Source organism: Leptonychotes weddellii, chromosome 15 (genome assembly GCF_054177405.1).
Source record: "Leptonychotes weddellii isolate Sample4059 chromosome 15, ASM5417740v2, whole genome shotgun sequence".
Taxonomy (NCBI): Eukaryota; Metazoa; Chordata; class Mammalia; order Carnivora; family Phocidae; genus Leptonychotes; species Leptonychotes weddellii.
In genome coordinates, this window is record NC_138383.1 from 29,371,363 (window position 1) to 29,388,017 (window position 16,655).

At 35.3% G+C, this 16,655-nt stretch overlaps 1 protein-coding gene across 2 annotated transcripts in view; it reads left to right on the forward strand.

The window, feature by feature from the left end:
- MED13 (mediator complex subunit 13) overlaps window positions 1–16,343 on the forward strand; it is a 103,623-nt gene extending 87,280 nt beyond the window's left edge. The window contains exons 22-30 of one of the 2 annotated variants that reach the window (XM_081806019.1): window positions 1,050–1,241; window positions 1,439–1,662; window positions 3,730–3,872; window positions 4,374–4,532; window positions 4,648–4,836; window positions 6,539–6,687; window positions 8,616–8,789; window positions 11,452–11,552; window positions 12,304–16,343. In XM_081806019.1, coding sequence (XP_081662145.1) covers window positions 1,050–1,241; window positions 1,439–1,662; window positions 3,730–3,872; window positions 4,374–4,532; window positions 4,648–4,836; window positions 6,539–6,687; window positions 8,616–8,789; window positions 11,452–11,552; window positions 12,304–12,436 — 1,464 coding nt within the window. In that variant the 3' untranslated portion in view covers window positions 12,437–16,343. Of the gene's footprint in view, window positions 1–1,049; window positions 1,242–1,438; window positions 1,663–3,729; window positions 3,873–4,373; window positions 4,533–4,647; window positions 4,837–6,181; window positions 6,366–6,538; window positions 6,688–8,615; window positions 8,790–11,451; window positions 11,553–12,303 lie in introns of those variants that run through there. The other variant, XM_081806020.1, reaches the window with a different exon arrangement.
- The last annotated feature ends 312 nt before the right edge of the window (window positions 16,344–16,655 follow it).

Consider the following 16,655-nt stretch of genomic DNA (forward strand, 5'->3'; position numbering starts at 1 on the left):
TCATACCACAATAATGGAGAATAAAAAGGTTGCATTTAAGTACATTAAATATTTCTCTTGTGTTATTTTTATAAAACAGTTTTTAAATTCATAAGCTTAAATAGAAGACCAGAGCATAGATCTATATAAACTAGAGTTCTAAATAAGATAGATTGCAAGTAAAAGTAGAAATTAATGATATTAGGGGTGCCAGGGTGGCTCAGTTGGTTAAGGTCTGACTTTTGATCTTACTAGCTCATGTCTTGATCTCAGGGTCATGAGTTCAAGCCCTACATTGAGCTCCACACTGGGCCTGGAGCCTACATTTTAAAGGGGTGGGCTGCTGGGTAGCTCAGTTGGTTAAGTGTCTTACTCTTGATTTTGGCTCAGATTATGATCTCAGGGTCCTATGATCGAGCTCCTTGTCAGACTCCGTGCTCAGCGGGAAATCTGCTTGAGGATTCTCTCTCTCCCTCTCCTTCTGCCTCCCCCCCCCCAACCTCGCACGCGTACTCTCTCGCTCTCTCAAAATAAATAACTTTAAAAAAATTAAAAATTAATTTAATGATATTAACTTGTTTGCAGAGATTGAATTATTTCTTTATAGACTATAGTAGGACTAATCAGTGGCAGTATTGACTAACTGCTTTGTAGAAATTTTAAAAGGTTTTTACATAACCTGTTAGTAAAACTGATTATTAAAAACCTGTATAATAAAATATAATTTTTTCTTTTTTTTTTTTTTTAAAGATTTTATTTATTTATTTGACAGAGAGCGACAGCAGGAACACAAGCAGGGGGAGTGGGAGAGGGAGAAGCAGGCTTCCCGCCGATCAGGGAGCCTGATGCGGGGCTCGATCCCGGGACCCTGGGATCATGACCTGAGCCGAAGGCAGACCCCCAACGACTGAGCCAGCCAGGCGCCCCTAAAATAGAATTCTTTAGAACATAGTTTTAATTAGGTTTTGTTTAAATTTTCTAGTAAATGTCTTTAGAGTTCTAGACCCATGGTTCTTTTTATTTTTAGTTTTGGAAGTTTAACCTTTGTAATATTTGCCTATAATTCTTAGATTGTTCCTTGTCAGTACCTGTTGCAACCTGTGAAACACGAAGATAGACAAATCTATACCCAGCATTTAAAATCCCTGGCTTTTTCGGCCTTTACCCAGTGTCGGAGACCACTTCCAACATCAACCAACGTGAAAACATTGACTGGCTTTGGTCCAGGCTTAGCCATGGAAACTGCTCTTAAAAGTCCTGATGTAAGTATGTTTTCCATGACCAAAGTTATTGAATAACTGTACATTTTATGATTTTATACAAAACTAAGTGCAGTTCTTTGTTTAGTTCTCATTTTCTGATTATCTTATAATTGGGTATTGATAATATATCACATTTTCAATAAAAGATTTTTCTATAATTGGCTAGTACTATAGTACCTTTATTTTTTATTTTACAGAGACCAGAGTGTATTCGACTTTATACACCACCTTTTATTCTGGCTCCAGTGAAGGATAAACAGACAGAGCTAGGAGAAACATTTGGAGAAGCTGGACAGAAATATAATGTTCTTTTCGTGGGCTACTGTTTATCACATGATCAAAGATGGATTCTTGCATCTTGCACAGATCTATATGGAGAACTTTTAGAGACTTGTATCATTAACATCGATGTCCCAAATAGGTACCTCTGTTTCTTTAAGTGTATCATTATATCATCCATTTTAAAAAATTCTCTCTCTCTCACACACACACACACACACACACACACACACTTTCATTTTTAATGAATAGAAAACTGGAAGGTCATGTACATTAAGTTTTGGGATTGTGCGTGCTTTTCACTTTTTTGGGTAGTGAATATATTGTATAATTAGAAATAATTTTGAGTGATCTTTGTTACACAGACAAAAGAGAGTAAAGTCCCTAAATTCTATGTAATAAAGCTTGAGGCAATGATTTCAGCCTAAGAAATTTTAAAGAATGGAACGAGAGAGCCCTCTGCAATTAAAAAAGAGCATCCTATAGCATTTACTTCTCTCAGGTACCATCTAAAATATAGTCCCTAATTAACTGAGTTAACTTCCTTTACTAAAATTGTTGACTGAAAATTTTCCTTTTAAGTGTTGGAATGTCTTCTGAAAATTTTTAGAATTTTCTTGGTAGTAATTAGATATCATGCTCAGTTATTTATCAAGGCTGTAACTAATAGATCACAACAGGTAAGCCTCATATTAAGTTATAACCTAATAGACATTTCTAGTAACATGTTTCAAGGCTAGTGAACATGGCATAAGAGAACCTGAAAGGCAGGTCAATGAAGTAATGTTCAGTTTTGAGGTTTGGTTGTATCCTTTATTTTTTTTATTATATAAAGATCAGTTTAAGTTCAGAAATTGATTATGTGCAGAAATGTTTAATGAATATTGGGTTATAGTGGTGCTGAAGAAGTGGAATATAGAAACATTAATTTTATATTATTGGTTATAAAGATTTTTTGACCATTTTTTATAAACCTTAGAGAAATACTTCATACCTTATTTCCTTGACACAATTTTGATTTTTTAAAATGTTCATTAAGTGAGTTTTGGAAATAGTGTGCTTATCTGTGAAGGATGAGAAAGAATAGAGAAAGAATAATACCACCTTTCCAATACAAAGATAGTATTGCCATTTTACTGAAAGTAGAAGTGAGATAATGGTATAAAGGTCCAACCCCAGAGTCATGGTGACGTGGGTTCAAATCCCAACTCTCCTACGTACTGGGTATATGATCTTGAGAAAATTGCTTTAGCTAGCTGAGCTTCCACTGGGAGAATAAATAAATAAAATAATAAAATAAATAAATAAAATAAATAAAACTGGGAGAATAATTTTATCTCCCTCCTAGGGTTTGTTAGGCTGAAATGAAGTATTACATGTAAATTGACTGGGCATAATGCTTGCTATGTATTAAGTACTCAGTAAATCATAGCTGCCATGGCTCAGCCACAGAGTGCTCATGTCATGTACTTGCCTGATAAAGGACATGCGTGCAGAAAACACAACAGTGTTGTTTGGTCTGAGAAGTGTAGTCTTTTGTTTAATATTCTTCAACCTAAAGTATAGAGCAAGGGTTGGCACACCACAGCCCATGCGCCAAATCTGGCTACATGCATTTGTTTAAGTATTATCTATGGCTGCTTTCATGCTGTAGCAGCAGAGTTATTGTTGCAACAGAATCTTGATGGCCTGCAAAGCTTAATATATTGGCCCTTTAAAGAAAAAGTTTGCCAATCTCTGGTGTAGAACAGTGTTTCTGATGAATTTTGGTGGTTCATGAACAATTTTTATTTTAAGAACCTATTTTTTTTTTTTTTTAAAGGTTTTATTTATTTATCTGACAGAGAGACCGCGAGAGAGGGAACACAAGCAGGGGGAGTGGGAGAGGGAGAAGCAGGCTTCCCGCTGAGCAGGGAGCCCGATGCGGGGCTCGATCCCATGACGCTGGGATCATGACCTGAGCCGAAGGCAGATGCTTAACGACTAAGCCACCCAGGCGCCCCTTAAGAACCTATTTTAATGTGTATTATGAAAAACATAAAGTAGCATGCTAAACACTATGGTCTTATGTATATTCTTGCTTATGACTTACATAAAAAGTATCAGGCATTAAAATTGAGGGACTAGTTTTTCACAGATTTGAGCTCTTTTAAAATGTTCTCATATGATTTTTCGAAATATTTAATTGTCTCTTTATTCTGTACAACAGGGCTCGTCGGAAAAAAGGATCTGCTAGAAGGTTTGGTCTACAGAAACTTTGGGAGTGGTGCTTAGGACTTGTACAAATGAGTTCATTACCGTGGAGAGTTGTAATTGGCCGCTTAGGAAGGATTGGTCATGGAGAATTGAAAGGTAAAATTGTGCTTTGATTGTTAAGTACTTCAACTTCTGTTTTATGTTAATTAATACACTGTTAGGCCACATATGGGTATATGTTCTGAATAAAATGCAGAGGTTATAAAAACTAGTTTTTTGTTTTGTTTTCAAAGAGGAATCACATATGTCTAGGTCACAGATGACCTAATTCCAATTTTAAAAGGACATTTTATATTTTGACTATACCACCAGTGTTATTACTACTATTCTTATTTATTGTCTTCTATTTTTTCCTCTTTCTGCTTATTATTCAGCTCATCCCCTGTTTAGCAAATACTAATTGATGTTGACATACATTAAAGTTAGGTAGATAAAGGATGTTGAGTAACATCAGCAATATTTTTGGCTTGATGATGACTCCTATTGGAGGAATTCACTAGTTTTAAAACCATTATGTTTTAACTTTGGTTCTAGAGGGCGTTAACAATGCTGTTACTTTGGATTTTTTTTTTCTTTTTTTACTCTTGATATCCACAGATTGGAGCAGTTTGCTGAGTCGTCGAAACTTGCAGTCTCTAAGTAAAAGGCTCAAAGACATGTGTAGAATGTGTGGTATATCTGCTGCAGACTCTCCCAGCATTCTCAGTGCTTGCTTGGTAGCAATGGAACCCCAAGGCTCTTTTGTTATTATGCCAGGTTAGCTATCCTTAGTTTATATCAGATTTAATTTTTCATGTGCTTGTGTTTCTAGTATTATGTAAAATTGATTCTTCTTTTATTGAAAGGAAAAATAAATTCTCTTTATTTCCAGATTCTGTGTCAACTGGTTCTGTGTTTGGAAGAAGCACCACTCTAAATATGCAGACATCTCAGATGCTAAATACCCCACAGGATACATCATGTACTCATATACTCGTGTTCCCTACTTCGGCTTCTGTGCAAGTAGCTTCAGCTACTTATACCACTGAAAATTTGGACTTAGCCTTTAATCCCAACAATGGTAGGTGAATTGTTCTTTACAGGTTTGCAAATATAAAATAAGTCTTGGATGATTGTGGCTGATTTTAGGCTGAAGAATGCCTCCCCAAACCTATCCTTGTCCGGTAAATGTTTCTGAAACCTATCAGTGTTAACCTTATATGACCAAAAAAGACTTTGCATATGTGATTAAGTTAAAGATCTTGAGATGGAGAGGTTATCCTGGGTTATGCAGGTGGGCACTAAATGCAATCACGTGTATCCTTATAAGAGGGAAGCAAAGGGAAATTTGATCATGCCCAAAAGAGGAGAAGGTCATGTGATGGAAATGGAGGGAAGGAAAGTCACAGAGAAATAATCCTGTGCTGCTGACTTTGAAGATGGAGGAAGGGGCCATGAGCCAAGGAACGCAAGGAATGTAGCTCTAGATGCTGGAAAAGAGAAGAAAACGCCTTTTAAAAGGCAACATTGATCATGAAATGCACAGGTTTTTGCCTGTGCTGCTCACTACCTGTACATAGACCATAGACTTTGCAGCACATTTTATATTCCTTTCTAAGTTGATTTGCCAAAATAATTTACGTAAACTGCCATAGTAGGGAATAACTCTTGTAGATAAACTTACAGATTACATTTTAGTAGAAGAGAAAATAAATGATATTCCATTGTTGCTCTGAGGTACCTTAGAAAATGGCACATCTCTAAAGTCACAAGTAAGGGGCGCCTGGGTGCCTCAGTCGTTTGAGCATCCCGCTCTTGATTTCGGCTCAGGTCATGATCTCAGGGTCTTGGGATCAAGCCCCGTGTCAGGCTCTTTGCTCAGCATGGAGTCTGCTTGAGTTTCTATCCCTCTGCCGCTCCCCACCCCCAAATAAGTAAATCTTAAAAAAAAAAAAAAAGAAACAAACAAAATCACAAGTAAGGAGTATTTATTATTTTCTTCTTTCAGTGCGTTATACAATAACTTGAATGTATTTTATATACTAATAAAGAATTAGAGTATTGTGCATAGTCCATTTTAAATACATTTTCATTTCCAGCATACTATGTTTGTTTTGTATTAGTTTTCTGTTGCTGCTGTACCAAATTGACACATGCTTAGTAGCTTTAAACAACACATGTTTATTATCTTACAGTTCTGGAGATCAAAAGCTTAAAATCAGTCTTAACTGGGCTGAAGTCAGTGTGTCTGCAGGGTTGGTTCTTTCTGGAAGCTCTAAGGGAGAATCTGTTCCTTTGCCTTTGCCAGCCTCTAGAGCTCACCTGCACCTCTTGCTCATGGCCCCTTCTTCCATTTTCAGCAGCAGCAGTGTAGCATCATCACATCTCCATCACTGACTCTAACCCTACTGCCTCCCTCTTATTAGGACCCCTGTGATTACATTGGACCCACCTGGATAATCCAGAATAATCTCCCCATCTCAAGATCCTTAGCTTGATCACATCTGCAGAGTTCTTTATGGTAACATATTCACACATTCCTGGGATTAGGATGTGGACATCTTGGGGGAGGGCATTATTCACACTACCACATGCTTGTTTATAATGTATAATTGTTTATATGGCTCCTAAAACAATACTTGGCACATGGTAGACATTCAATAGATGTTAATTAAATTAACCCATTTTGGTTAAAATTCATTAATTTATTTTAACCCTCCCCTAAAAATGACCGCGGGATGTGAAAAATGGAGGATTTATTTATTTTTCTTTCTTCTGTGTAGATGGAGCAGATGGAATGGGTATCTTTGATTTATTAGACACAGGAGATGATCTTGACCCTGATATCATTAATATTCTTCCTGCATCTCCAACGGGGTCTCCTGTACATTCTCCAGGATCTCATTACCCCCATGGAGGTGATGCTGGCAAGGTAACCGTGTTATAAAAGCTTAATCTAAATGTCATTCATTAACTTATTAATGGATTGATATATGAAATAAAACGTTTTTTTTTCCTGGGAAATTAACAAGAAGTGAGATTAATAGTACATTCTTGCACTCTGTCTTACAGATGTTACTACTTTGAATTGTGAATTATAAAGAGAATCTCTAAGGGTCTGCTGTCCCTGACTTCATGTTTTTCTAGACTACTTGGCTTTAGTCCTTCTTTTGTAGTTTTCCTGCCTCTTTACCATTGCTTCTAATCAGGTATAGGATCAGATTATCTGAGAATTAGTATATGCCCTAAGAGATGCCATTCAATCAGGGCTTCTCTCTGTCTTAATTTTTAGCATTTGGGAAGCAGCCTGTCTTGTCCTTTTATTTGAACTCAGAACTAATTGGGCTTCATTTGAATAACATCTTTATTTGAGTGAAATTATATATAGTGGTTATTTGATTGTTACAGTATGCATATGTTTAGAATCTGCCCTTTTAAAATAAGGATCTTGGGGCACCTGGGTAGCTCAGTCGGTTAAGCGTCTGCCTTCGGCTCAGGTCATGATCCCAGGGATCCCAGGGTCCTGGGATCGAGCCCCACATTGGGCTCCCTACTCCGTGGAAAGCCTGCTTCTCCCTCTCCCACTCCCCCTGCTTGTGTTCCCTCTCTCGCTTTGTCTCTCTCTGTCAAATAAATAAAATCTTTTTAAAAAATAAAAAAATAAAATAAGGATCTTTCGGGACACCTGGGTGGCTCAGTTAAGCGCCTGCCTTTGGCTCAGGTCGTGATCCCAGAGTCCTGGGATCGAGTCATGCATCCATCTCCTTGTTCAGCAGGGAGCCTGCTTCTCCCTCTTCCTGCTGCTCTCCCTGCTTCTGCGCGCTCGCTCTCTCTCTGACAAGTAAATAGATAAAATCTTAAGAATAAAATAAGGATCTTTCTCCAGTTTTACCTTACATCTTTCCTTTTTTTTTTAAACTGGAAAGAAGTGAGATTATTAGGGTGCCTGACTGGCTCAGTTAGTAAAGTATGCAACTCTTGATTTCGGGGTTTTAAGTCGAGCCCCACATTGGGTGTAGAGATTACATAAAAATAAAAACCTTGAAAAAGTGAGATTATTGAAAAAATATATATGTATATAGAAAAGCACGAGTAATCTCACCACTTTAATAAAATCGTTTTTACTTTTAGCAGATTACCTTTCTTTCACATGTATTTATATTGCAGCTTTCAATACATATAAATAAGTATAATCACCTTTTAACGTCGTTGTCCTGTAATATGTTATATCATTCCCAGAATGTTGGACATTTAAGTATTTTATTTTTTTCTGTTATAGACAATGTTGCAATGAACATTTCCATGCATATCATTTTTCTTCTTTTTATCTATTAACATAAATACCAAGAAATACATGGACTAATCTGAAGGATATGAGCATCACTTAATAGTTGTCCCTTCCTATTGCCATAATGCTTTCCAAAAAACTAATAACTATATTTTATAGCGTTAGATGAACAAAGCTAAATTTAATTTACCTTTTGGATTGAGATGTGGTGGTCAGGAATTAGTTGAGGGAGTATTAGGAAGTAAGTTAGAAATTTCATTGAACATTTTGTATTTTTCAATTGGCTGGAAAGGTTTATACACACATTCATTGAACATGGGCTTGGCATAATAATACAAACTTGTTAAACAGTTGGTATATTAAATTCCTCATATAACTCTTAAAACTCATTCTTTTAATATTGTTACTAATTATGATCTTCTAAGTACATAGCAATTGATTTTTTTCAATATCCTTTAGTATTTTTTTAAATTGGTGTCATAAGATAGACTAATTGCCATAAACCATTCTGTATTATCTAGTGCCAAGGTATATCAAATGAACTAACACACTTTTAATTTTCTCTATTTAAGGGTCAGGGTACTGATCGACTACTTTCAACAGAATCTCATGATGAAGTAACTAATATTCTTCAGCAACCATTGGCCCTTGGTTACTTTGTATCAACTGCCAAAGCGGGTCCGTTACCTGACTGGTTCTGGTCAGCATGTCCTCAAGCACAATATCAGTGTCCCCTTTTTCTTAAGGTATTTCCATTTCTGTGCCAGTTCCTAAATAATGCTAATTGATGGCTTAATTCCTAAGAAATAGAAGTGTCTAAGGTCTTATTAAATGCATTATGAAATATGACAAGATCACAAGGAAGTTATCTAATTATGAAATAGCTCTACTTTTTAAAAACTGAAACTAAGTTTGAACTTTTAATTAATCTTAAGTCATATTTCTGGGACCCTTGCTCTTATTATTTGCAGCTGCACATATGGAAGTTTAAATATGGGTGAACCTTATATTACTTTTAATCTAACCTCTTCATTTTCTAGGTGAGCATATTAAAGTTCAGAAAAACTCATTTGTCCAAAGTCATAAATTGGTAGTAGACCCAGTCGGGATCCTTTCATGATTATACTGTTATTCTTTGAATTACATCATACTGCTATTATGCCATAATATTTTGGGGATTAAAGGATTCATAATTTTGTAAGAATATTTGATATTTAGGTCCATTTACTACCTCCTTAAAAATTTTTTTCTAGCTTTGTGTAAATTGCTGTGTTAGACTATTAAGTGGTTTTCAAGTGCTAAGATTCTCAGACCCATAGTGACTTATTTATCCAAACAAGTTCATTAGCAAGTGACATAACGAGGTTGAGATACATTATAAAATGGTACAATGAGATGTGAAAGCCCTATCCAGAGTTTGTTACTGCTGTTGCTTACTACTATTCCAAAATAGGAAATTCAGATCTGATTCACTTATTCTTACATACATGCACCAGAAGTTGACTGTTTTATTCCAGAAGTCATGCTAACCTCACTTCTTGCCAATTGTTTTTTACATGTAGGATAAAAGTTGGATACTATGCTTTAGTTTTTGGGGGTTATAGTTTAGTGGGTACCTGAACCAATAGGCTTGTCCTCTCTTAAGCCTGTTGCTATTAAATCTTGATACCCTTGGCCCACATACCATTGAGTCAGTGACATTTGAGACTAAGCATTGAACTTCAGTAGCACATTCATAAAGAATACAACAACTGTTGATCTGAATTGACTATTGATGCAATAATATATTTAGGGAGTGTCAGTCAAGGTAATGAAGTTTTATCATATGACTTTTCTTCCCCTTCCAATATATGTACAGTGGCCTGTACAGATTTCATTACAAGAACATATTCCCAGTGTGTTTCTGCAAAATAGTAGTCGTTGGTGTTTCTTCAAAAGAAAGGGTTCTTTCGTCCTTTGGGAAATGTTGCACATGCTTTCTGCCCCCCTTTTGTTGTTATAATACATGTATGCACATTAAAGTTTCTGGAAAAACAGCAGTAAATATCACTGTATACCTACTATTTCCCAAACTTACTTTAATACACCAGAAAGCGATTGTGTAACACCAATGAATAGTTCATGACCTTAGTGTTTCACGGAACATTTTTTTAGGAAACACCACTTTACAAAAAGTCCAAGGGACTATCCAGATTCTTTTCTACTCAATATTTATTTGCAGAGAGGATAGTGTAAAGTGGGCATTCACCCTCAGATACAGTGTAACAAGATTAGGACTTCTGGTCTGAATTACCAGGTAAGGCATAATTTACCATAATTTTGTTCACCTTTTGTTTTCATACATTCCATTTTTTTTCCTATACCATAGGCAATAAAACCACCTGATGTGTTTCTCTTTACTTGGAAAAATAATAGATTGTTACCTAGATGATTAAAAAATCTTTTTATCATAGAAATTAAATGGTAATTTCTGGTACTGACTATATTCATCTGATTTGTAGTGATATGCCATATGAGACTTTTGCTTATAACTTATAAATCAAGAGTTTATGGGCAGTTAAAAAAATACATATCTTTGGTTATATTCTTGAATATATAACACAAGAGTTTATATATATATATATGTATATATATATATATATATATTAACAGTTGTAGAGAAGAGATGACCTAAATATAAAATAGTACCTTTTACAGTATACAGAATGAGATCTGCTAAGAGTTTCTCCATCTCTCATAGTTTTTTTTTTTAACATTTTACATACATTGACTCAATAAACAAAAAATGATTCACTTTAATTGAAATTCCTTTCTTCCACTCTTCATTGTCATACCGAAATGGGTGTGACAGTTGTCACCAAGCCTCCATTATGAAATTGCATGGGCAAAGAAGGCACTATGCACTGTAGTAGAGTGCTCACAATTCCACCATAGGTAACTTTGTTTAAAATTTATAGCTTTGTAAGCAGTATATTTGCATATGCTTACTCCTCCTAACATTTTTCAGTGCTAGACTTACGTGTATGTGCATAAAGTTCTATGTAACCTGTAGACAGACTTCAGGTTTATCAGTTTAGTGCTTCTTTAAACATTTACGCATCTAGGTGTGTTACACTCAGAAAATAGATGACTTTAAATGACTTTTAAAATAACTTTTAAATAACTTTTTTAAGGATTATTATGTGGTCTCAAAAGCATAGAGGTGACGAAAATAAAGTAAGATTGAATATAAGTTATGCACTTAAAAATTCTGTAATAAATTGGTTAAACAAGGAGAACAAACATCTTTATAGTGGTGCCCATTCATTACATAGGTCTAAAATGTATTTCATCAAGGACGAGACCTTGGGAAAATAAGGTAAAACCAACAACTTTTCCATTTGGCTGACTGATTTCCTGTTTTTTTAGGCCTCTTTGCACCTCCACGTGCCTTCAGTGCAATCTGACGAGCTGCTTCACAGTAAACACTCCCACCCACTTGACTCAAATCAGACTTCAGATGTCCTCAGGTATAAGTCTTTTTCCCATTAAAGGTTCTCCATTACATCTTTGAAAGAATATAATGTTGATTCTTACATATTTCTCTCATATTTGGCAATAATTAACAGTTGTGTACCCTCGGATCTCTAGATGAAGTACATCATTCAGAATGAGTGCTTTTCTTTCTAGCATGTGTAATCTACTTTTGAGAGTTCTTTTTATGAAAATTAGTTAATCTTTAATCTCCCCAAGGACTCTTTATTCCATACCTTCCACCATTTTTTAAAGTAGCTTTGAGGGGCACCTGGGTGGCTCAGTCGGTTAAGCGTCTGCCTTCGGCTCGTCATGATCCCAGGGTCCTGGGATCGAGCCCCGCATCGGGCTCCTTGCTCAGCAGGGAGTCTGCTTCTCCCTCTCCCTCTGGGGCGCCCCTTCCTTATGCACTCTCTCTCTGTCAAATGAATAAGTAAAGTCTTCAAAAAAATAAAAAGGGGCGCCTCGGTGGCTCAGTCGTTAAGCGTCTGCCTTCAGCTCAGGTCATGATCCCAGGGTCCTGGGATTCAGCCCCACATCGGGCTCCCTGCTCTGCGGGAAGCCTGCTTCTCCCTCTCTCACTCCCCCTGCTTGTGTTCCCTCGCTCACTGTGTCTCTGTCAAATAAATAAATAAAATCTTTAAAAATTAAAAAAAAAAATAAAGTAGCTTTGAATCTTAGATGCTATAATTGGGAACTGTTTCCAAAATCTACAGTGAAAGTAAATACATGACTTACACTTTTCAGGTTTGTTTTGGAACAGTACAATGCACTCTCCTGGCTAACCTGTGACCCTGCAATCCAGGACAGACGCTCATGTCTCCCAATTCATTTTGTGGTGCTGAATCAGTTATATAACTTTATCATGAATATGCTGTGATCTTCATTCGATGGAACTGTGCAAGAAAAGAACAAGGAAAAAAGATATTTCGCTGCAAGATTAAGTTACAGTTATCTTCTCAGTGAAAGTCATCTGTGATGGGGTCTAATTCTTATTACTTCAACAAATATTGTTTTGACTTGGGGGGGGCTATAACCCTGCTATTTTTCATTGACTATACTGAACTCTTTAGGATGATGACTGATCATACAAAACGTATTATAACAGTTTCATAGCAAAATTAACCTTTTTTTTTCCAGTCACAGTATTTGTGAAAAGTAATGAGCCATAGTACCCAGTCATATTAAATGAATATTAAAAGCATGGAGAGGAAACATGAGGAACAATGAATTTCAACATATGGCTTCAGAACATCAAGATGTTCTTGTATTGGATTATAGTATCTAGTATTCAAAAATGCCTGCATCTCTTATTTATTGTAAGTTTTTAAATGTATAAATTGTCTTATATTTCTTAACCTCTTTTATAAAAATTTTCCTAGAAGGTTTATACTGCCTTCTTGCTTTAAAGCAATTGGTCTAAAATATATGTAATCGTCTTAATTAAAAAGTTGCAGTAGGGTTGCTTTTAGAGTATTATTTTTTTGTAAGGGGGTGGGTGGGACAGTAAATTTGTATTGTCTCGATGTACAGTTTAATGGGGATAGAGGGGGAATAATGTCCATACCATTGTGTGTGGAGGATTTACAGCTAAGCTGTAGTTGCAGAGTACATGTACAGTAATGAAGTTCACTGTGTTTATAAATTGAAAAGGTACTGGGTCTTACAGCATTTTATATATCACACCTTTACAGAATAACATGATGGCAATATACAAGTGATATTGTTGGGTGGTTTAACTTAGAATAAAATGAGAATTCTTCAGTTATATTTTGTACTATGGTTTAGGGCTATGACTAATATTTCAGGCCATTTCCAGTGAAAGAAACTTAGTTTTACAAGAAAAACATTTGCTACTGAATGCTTAAACTAATTTTGGTGTTTAATGTTACATGCTTAAATGTTTTTGTTTTTGGGGTTTTTTTTTTCAGTTTTGACAGTGGCACATCTAGGCATGGGAATATTATTAATTACGAAAATTATCTTCAGGATCTGCTATAAGGTTGAAATTTAGCCCAGCTCTAGGCATTTTACAAATTATTTTAAGAACAGTCACTCTGATTGGTTGACTTTTTTTGTTTTTTAAATTAAAGATTGGGAATGTGTGTGAGAGTATGCATATGTATGGGTGTGTGTGTGCAATCAAACTGTGGTGTAAATAGATTCTCAGTGAATTCTGGTATTCAGACTCTATTCCACTAGTTAAAAAACCATTTTCTAAACTTAACCTGTTTCCTTTTGCCTTTTTTATTTATTTAATTTTCTTGGTTTGGAGATGGCAGTCCCAAACACCAGAGTCTGTACTTTTCTATTACACAGCTCAGATTAAGGCAGGGCATATGCCAAGGAGGTTCTCACCTCCCTAAAGAAGGGACTTGAATTTTAGGGACTTTAATTCACCCCTTCCTTCAATACAGCTTTCCCCCTTCTTGTTTGCACATGCCAAGAGAAATGCTTTTATGCAGACTTTACCCCCTTAAAATGTTGTTTCTACAGTGCTGCTCACAGGAGAGTCCAAGTTAGCCTCCTACCTATGTTGCTGACTTGAATTCACAGTCACCAAGTCTACCTATCTTTCTTGGAAGCAGTCTAGCAAAATTCGGAATTTGTACATTCACTAATTCTCCACAAAGACAAAATCAGTTGTATTTACAAAACTGTAATTCGGTATGTTTTGTTTTGTTTTTACTGAAACTTGTTTTGTAAATACTATATGCTTAGCTTAAATATCACTTTCTTATAAACAATATAACTTCTTCAAATTGTGTATATTAAAACATTAGCAAGTCTTGTTTTTTCTATGAAGAACACAACTGGTGACAAAGGTTTTCAATCATTTCTTCAAAATTACAATGCAATTCCAGTGGTCAGCATTTTTGAAATTAAAATTTAAAGATCTCATCTCTGCATTCATTGTTAAATTATGCTAGCACACTACAGATTATGTTGGCATGTTTTGTTCTGTACTTAAAAAAAAAAAACTTGTCTGAGATTTGAGGGAAAAGATGCTTATTTGGAATTTCTTTAAAAAGTATCCTTTTTAAAATATACTTAGCTCAGTAGTGACTTTTAAAAATAAAAACTGTATTCTCAGTTGTTTACTGTCACTAGCTTATAGTAACCACACCTCAGTTTTGAAAATAGATTTTTAAAAAATTACTCCCTGACAGTTTCTTTTATATGGAGCCATAAGGAAGGAACGCAGTATACAATTCCTTTTTATCTGGGAATCAGGGAGTAGTTCCCAAATATACAGGATTTACTGATAAGATTTTTTTTCTTCCCTTCATATATAAATTCACACTTAAATAGAAAATTGCTAAATAGCCATTAGAAAAGGTCAGGAGACTTATTTCAGAAAAAAAATTAAGCCTTTTGTGCAGGATGATGGATCTGACTTACTAATGTACTGTCACAGACAAGTATGGGTAGTATTTTTTTGTTTGTTTAAATGGTAAGCAAAATAATATATTCTTTATACCAGTTGATCACCAACACCTTGACTTCTTTGTTACAGTGCTAATGTCTGTTTTTTGTGCAGTTATCCATTACCAAGCAGGGTGGAAGTTCAGTATTTTGGCATTTAAAAAGATTAGTTATATAATGTCTGCTTCCAACCAGTGAGAAACATCTAGCCATACTTTCTTATGCAAGCCATTCAGTTATCAGGACTGTGAATTAACACTGTATGAATAAATTTCTGTACACCTTATTGTTTGGCCAGAAGGCCACCAAGTGTACTTATATGTAATCCTTAAATTTTAAAGTAGCTGTAATTTTTAAATCTTTCTAAACTTTTCTTAAACCACTAAAATTAAGCTCTTACTACTTAGTCAACTATCCTCAGCTGTATTCGTACTCAATTGTCAGTATGGCACAGATTACTGTATTAAAATATTCTCCTTCCGTCTTCGTATTTACCTTCTGAGGTAATTTTTTAACTTAATGTGTTACTACAAAGATTTGCAGATCTTTAATCAAGCACTATGTTAATACTGTAATATCAAAATACTATGTTGCATTATTTAAAATGTTCAAATTGAATACATTAAAAGGAAGTTTTTAAATGCTGTCGCATCATATAATTTGCTCTTCATCTACTATGGCATCGCATATCAGTCTGTTAATACATTTAATGTTGCATGAGTAATGTTTTGGTCTGGGTTTCCTCTTAAGATTTTAGTTTGTCTAAATTAAGGAAAAATGTTTTTGACATACTTCTTTTTTTTTTTTTTGGCCCCGCTCTCCTCCTCCTCCACTCTCCCCTCAATCCCCCAATCAGCTGGAAATCTTAACCTTCTGGTTTTTCTTGGTGTTTTAATGGGCCCAGAACTGTGGTTTAAATTTTCATATGTGTTTTCTCTTTTGTGGAGTATTAATTAAAAAACTGGATTTGGGACCTAAAATACTCCTCAGGTTGATGTATTCATGAAGTTTTAAAATAGCTTTAGTTTTCAAAGTAAACTGGATTTGTGGACCTTAAAGTTACTGAGTTTAAACTACAAATTGTAACGTCATTACTGGACATGTCAGCATCAACTCTCTCCAAATAGCTTGGTCACTTTATGAAGGGGCGTTTTAAAGTTGTTGTTTAGCAGTGACATTTAATATGGTCCAATTGCTTTTTTTTTTTTAATGTGACAAAAAAAGAATAAGGAACAAACACTATTGCTGCCGAATGCCATAACACTGAGTTGTACAAATTGTGATTGAGGAAATGAAAAGGTTTATACTTTTTAAAAAAAAAAAAAAACTTCAAATGGAATAAATTATTCATGAAGCCTTCATTGTGGTGTCTCATTCTGTTAAAAATACTTCCATCTTAAACTTATGTAAAAATTAGTATTTTTTTCATCATAAGTGGAAGGGGGTAACCTAAAAATTAATTGATGGACTTTTAATTTCTCCATCTGTGGTATTTTATTTAAAAAAGATTTTTTTTTTTTAAAGATTTTATTTATTTATTTGAGAGAGAGAGACTGAGAGAGAGCACATGAGAGGGGGGAGGGTCTGAGGGAGAAGCAGACTCCCTGCCGAGCAGGGAGCCCGATGCGGGACTCGATCCAGGGACTCCAGGATCATGACCTGACCCGAAGGCA